At 42.4% G+C, this 5,007-nt stretch overlaps 1 protein-coding gene across 1 annotated transcript in view; it reads left to right on the forward strand.

Annotated features, from left to right (window-relative positions):
• LOC148299713 (uncharacterized) overlaps window positions 1-4,399 on the forward strand; it is a 67,448-nt gene extending 63,049 nt beyond the window's left edge. Inside the window, exons 2-8 of the mRNA XM_088275772.1 lie at window positions 879-1,043; window positions 1,143-1,289; window positions 1,390-1,503; window positions 2,326-2,454; window positions 3,510-3,611; window positions 3,788-3,877; window positions 4,240-4,399. Coding sequence (XP_088131898.1) covers window positions 879-1,043; window positions 1,143-1,289; window positions 1,390-1,503; window positions 2,326-2,454; window positions 3,510-3,611; window positions 3,788-3,877; window positions 4,240-4,247 — 755 coding nt within the window. The 3' untranslated portion in view covers window positions 4,248-4,399. The remainder of the gene's footprint in view (window positions 1-878; window positions 1,044-1,142; window positions 1,290-1,389; window positions 1,504-2,325; window positions 2,455-3,509; window positions 3,612-3,787; window positions 3,878-4,239) is intronic.
• Window positions 4,400-5,007: the final 608 nt, after the last annotated feature.

The following is a 5,007-nucleotide window of genomic DNA, read 5'->3' on the forward strand; positions in this document are numbered from 1 at the left end:
GCTAAAAGATATGATCACAAGGAAGTAGTAGCTTGTCTGGAGTTGGAAATAGGCAGTAAGTATAAGCCAGTAAATGTATTCACAACCAGTGGAATGTAAACATTTCCTACCAACCATACACTTTCACATAAGTATACCCACAACAAGTACCTACTTGAATCTAGACTAATATATTTACTAGTAGATGTGTGCACGCTACAAAATAAAACATAAGAAGTAAATACCGTTCCCGAAAATGAGGCGACGTTTTACAGGAAATAAGTAGAGGACTCTTCCTAATATCTGCTGGACTAAACGTGTTATGGATTTACCTAATGTTGTATCGTGCAAAGATTGTGTAATGTAGTTCTATCGACATGTAGAATCTAGTGCTATTCTTCTTCTTCTTCCAACCCTTATCCGCACACCAATGGTGCATAGGGCACTGCATCAAACACTTGATCAGCGTTGTTTACACATGAAGGAAAAGTGATTAGCCCACCGCTTCAGGCACCTCCAGGGTAATATTGAATAAATATTAGAATGAAAAATCACCTAAATTTATTTAACAATGGAATCGAACCCGGGACCTCCAAAACGGTAGCTAAGCGTGCTGACCATTGCACTACGGAGGCAGAGTATAGTTTTATAGGAATGTAAAATCTAGTTCTTTCTATAAGAATGGAAAATCTAGTGCTATTCTTCTTCTTCTTCCGACCTGTTGAAATGAATGTAGAAAGTCGAGACATAAAAATGTTCAGAGTTTGAGCTTCGATCCAACGTATGTTCCATATTTCTCATTTCCTTCTTCTCTTCCTTACGAACAGACTTCTCTCCAAACTGCGGACAGGAGGCTCGGCTGGCGATCCCACTATACCGACTTACTATTTGTTCCTCAGAACGGCAGGTGTTGCAACGTCACGACATTGCACCATTGGAGCAGAAAGTTAAGGAGCTGGAGGACGCCCTGACTGCCCTAGCCGCTCCTAGCAGCTCCACTCTGTCCCTGGAAAGGGTGCAAGCTGAACACGCTGAAACCCTGCAGCAACACCGCCAAGACACGGGTACTGATTCAGAATCTTCATAAATAAATTGACTTATACGAAGACAGCTTTCCAACTTGCAGACGAGAGATGAAAAGTGACTTACTGTTTGATCCTCAGAACGCAAGACGACCGAGTTGGAGCAGAAAGTTAAGGAGCTGGAGGACGCCCTGACTGCCCTAGCCACTCCCAGTAGCTCCACTCTGTCCCTGGAAAGGGTGCAAGCTGAACACGCCGAAACTCTGCAGCAACACCGCCAAGACACGGGTACTGATTCAGAATCTTCATAAATAAATTGACTTATACGAAGACAGCTTTCCAACTTTTCCAAAGAGAGATGAAAAGTGACTTACTGTTTGATCCTCAGAACGCAAGACGACCGAGTTGGAGCAGAAAGTTAAGGACCTGGAGAACGCCCTGACTGCCCGAGCAGGCCCCGCCCCGTCCCTGGAAACCCTGCAGCAACACCGCCAAGACACGGGTACTGAGTCTTGTTGTTAAGTGCGAGAAACTAAATCATCACTATTACAAATATGATGGACAAATATCATACTCTACATCGGATTCAATGGATAGATTTTACCACAAAGTGACTGCCGAATCAATTAATGAAATCCTTCAATATTGATAAAGACATAAGTTGTAGAAAGGAGAGTAAATGGTGCCCTGAATTCAGTATTATCAAATAAAACCCCATCAGGGAAAGCTAAGCAGTGCAGTCCTGGTAATGTATGGAAGTGGAGCATAGAAGGATGAGAGAAGACTGAATGCAGTCGGAATGTGATCTCTCGTTAGACACGAGGAATGGGTGCAAGGCTGAGATAAGCATTATCCCGCCAACTAAGGAAGGTGTGTCGAGATGGTTTGGGCATGTGAATCAAGTGAGAGTGGGAGAACAGTTAATCATATTCATGTGCAAATGTGGTCAGGTCAGGAGTCGGAATAATAAGCGGGTAGGTACGTATGAGGAGATGCATGAATGCGGAACATTCGAAGATTGTTTGCCAAGACAGAAGATGTGGGGTTCTATTCTGTCTGCCTACCGCCGCTAGGAGGCGGCGTGATGGTTAGTTAGTTTTCTACGATAATTTTCAAAATGATACATTTTCACATGTGATTTGATCAACCTAGTTTGACCTGTCCGGGAGTACGTTTCTGCGGACAAAACTGTATCTGTGGAGTCAGTTTTTTTGGTATTTTTTATTTACTTTTTATAATTTTATATCACAGTGGGAACATTTACCTACGCCTTGAGGTTTTACTGTTAAGTTACTTATTTCAATAAATCTATTAATCTCCCCAGGTGGAGCATATGGACAGCACAAGGCGCCTCCGAAGAAGGATAAAACTAAGAAACAGGCCCCAACAACGAGCAGCCACCATTCTGTCCCAACTTCTCCTAATAGGGCTACAGGAAAAGGGGGAGTTAAAGGTAAACAACCATCACGCCGCTTCCCCGCAGGGGAAGGCAGAGAGAATAACACGCCTCATCGAGCTTAAGCACTGTTATATTGATCATTAATCACAAGAAGGTGGTAAGGTGATCAGCCCCGCGCTTCAGTCCTAGGGATATTGAGTGGACCATTACTCTTGTCTGTTGTGTCCCTTCGGGAATCCAACCCGTAACCTCTAATGGGGTAGCCAAGACGCGCTGCGGGAGAGGATAAAAAATTATGAAATCCATCGGAAGTCGTTTATTTATCATAGATAGAATGAATAATTTCGCGCCGCTATCACTGGAACCAGCCAGTGTAAATGTGAGCCCTGTAGTACTCGGACTTCCATATTAGCATCTCGGTAGAATCTTATCGTGACCCGAGTGGATGATGATATCTCTAGCCAAGTTAGCAATAAAACAACACTCGGTTTTACTATAAAGTATACATAATGTCCATAGAACTAAAAGATCCATAACGCAGTAACACATCAAACAAAATGTAACATACCTACTCGTATACCTCTTTCGGTCGAAGGAACATTGATGATTATGCACTCAAGTTGTACAACCTGCTTCCACTATCTCTAAAGTCACTAAACCCTCCAAACTACTACTCATGACTTGATAATGGAAGTGGGCAGATAGAAATAGATCGCATCATTCGGCCATGGCGTATTTGATTGTATGCACAATTTTCTCACATAACATTTTTTTAAAATAAATTTAGTATGTTGCAATGTTTTATGTGAAACTTTGTATGATGAAATAAATAGTGAAATCTCTAGCCAAAGTGATAAAAAGGGCTATAACACGGAGTAGAGAAAGAATAACATATGGAGAGACCGTTTCAAAAGGTTGGATCAATCGCGGAGCCCATGCATTGCGGATAACGAGATGCCACCGGGTCACCCCCTTCCCGGAACACCTCCAGAGAGATGGAAGGATAGCTGGGCGCCAACGTCTCAGGAGGAGTCACGTTCCTGAACAAAGTGGATCTTCAGATCTAATACTAGAAACAGATGAAGGTTTTATATGTATATTCTCTTTAGCAGGTATTTCTCCGCTGATGGTAGCTGCCAAAGAGGGAAACTTGGATGCAGTCAACATATTATTGGCAGCGGGGGCACTCGTGGACCAAGCAGACGCAAAGGGTAACCTATACTTTTATCAACTGATGTATGTCCTCGGTTATAGCTCCGACTGCAGTGTCGTATGTCTTCGGCTACTAGTGTGAGTGCACTGTTACACATCCCCGGATGCAGGTCCGAGTGCCTGGTGTATCCTCAGCTTACACATCTGACTGCACTGATGTATGCCTCGGTTACAGGTCGCACAGCCCTGGTTTATGCGGTCCAAGGGGGTCACCTGGATGTGATGAAGGTCCTGATAGAAGCAGGAGCAAAATTGAATCAGAAGGGTAATTATTATTTTTGTTATCTTTATTTTCAATTCTTTTGCATTACACAAACGTGACATAAATTCAAATATAAAAAAAAGATCCCACAAAGGCATGGCCTGTGTCTGGGTATACAATATAATTTAGGTCATAGTAAAGGGCACTGGCAAGAATACAATAGGTATTAAAAGTAGAACTAAATAAAAGTGTTAATGTAAAATACAAAAAATACCATAATAGTTTTTTATTAGGTTTGTAACTTTACACTCATCTATTTGCAGTGAAACTTCTGTATGGATATTCAGTGTTAGTATTGGAATACGCATATGACATGTGATATTTGACTATATTTTCGTGAAACGCCAATATTTGTCTGTTTTCAGCAAAATGAGCAGTCCCCTCGTTCTTCTCGCACCGCACCACCTACCACCGCAACATTAGCCCGAGTCAGTTCTACTGGATCCCGATTTATTTAGCCCGGATCGCTACGATAACATCCGACTACATCCAGCTGTATTTCACAGTAATAAAGCGATTTCAAAACATAATGTCTTTTTCAACTTGACTAACTGACTAACCATCACGCCGCTTCTCCGCAGGGGTAGGCAGAGAGAATAGAACGCCACACCACTCTGTCTTTGCAAACATTCTTCGCCTCTTCCACGTTCATTCATCGCCTCATACATACCCGCCGATTGTTACGACTCCTAACCTGACCACTTTCAAGTATTTGGCATACCTGATCGTACCATGTTTTTCTAGGTCTTCCTCTGCTCCTTTTCCCAATTACATTCGCCTCATTAATTTGTTTTAGCGTTCTTTCTTCACTCATTCGTTCTACATGTCCGAACCATCTCAAGACACCTTTCTTAATTTTATGGATAGTGTAATCTTTATAGATAATAATCTTTTTTAACTTGACGGAATAAAATAATGAACTTCACCAAATAATCACAACTACTCACCGCTTTGGCTACCTTTGAACACTCGAGGCTTATCTGTATGCACTCAATGCAGCTACGCGTGCATACGAGGTGCCCACATGGTCACCGATTGTCACTCGGGACATATCTGTACACACTAAGCGTGCATGCAAGGTGCCCATATGGTCAGCGTATAAACACTCGGTGCATATCTGTATGCACTCAATG

This window comes from Brachycentrus maculatus, unplaced genomic scaffold (genome assembly GCF_059751285.1).
Source record: "Brachycentrus maculatus isolate JH-2025_06_01 unplaced genomic scaffold, ASM5975128v1 h1tg000987l, whole genome shotgun sequence".
In the NCBI taxonomy this organism is placed as follows: domain Eukaryota; kingdom Metazoa; phylum Arthropoda; class Insecta; order Trichoptera; family Brachycentridae; genus Brachycentrus; species Brachycentrus maculatus.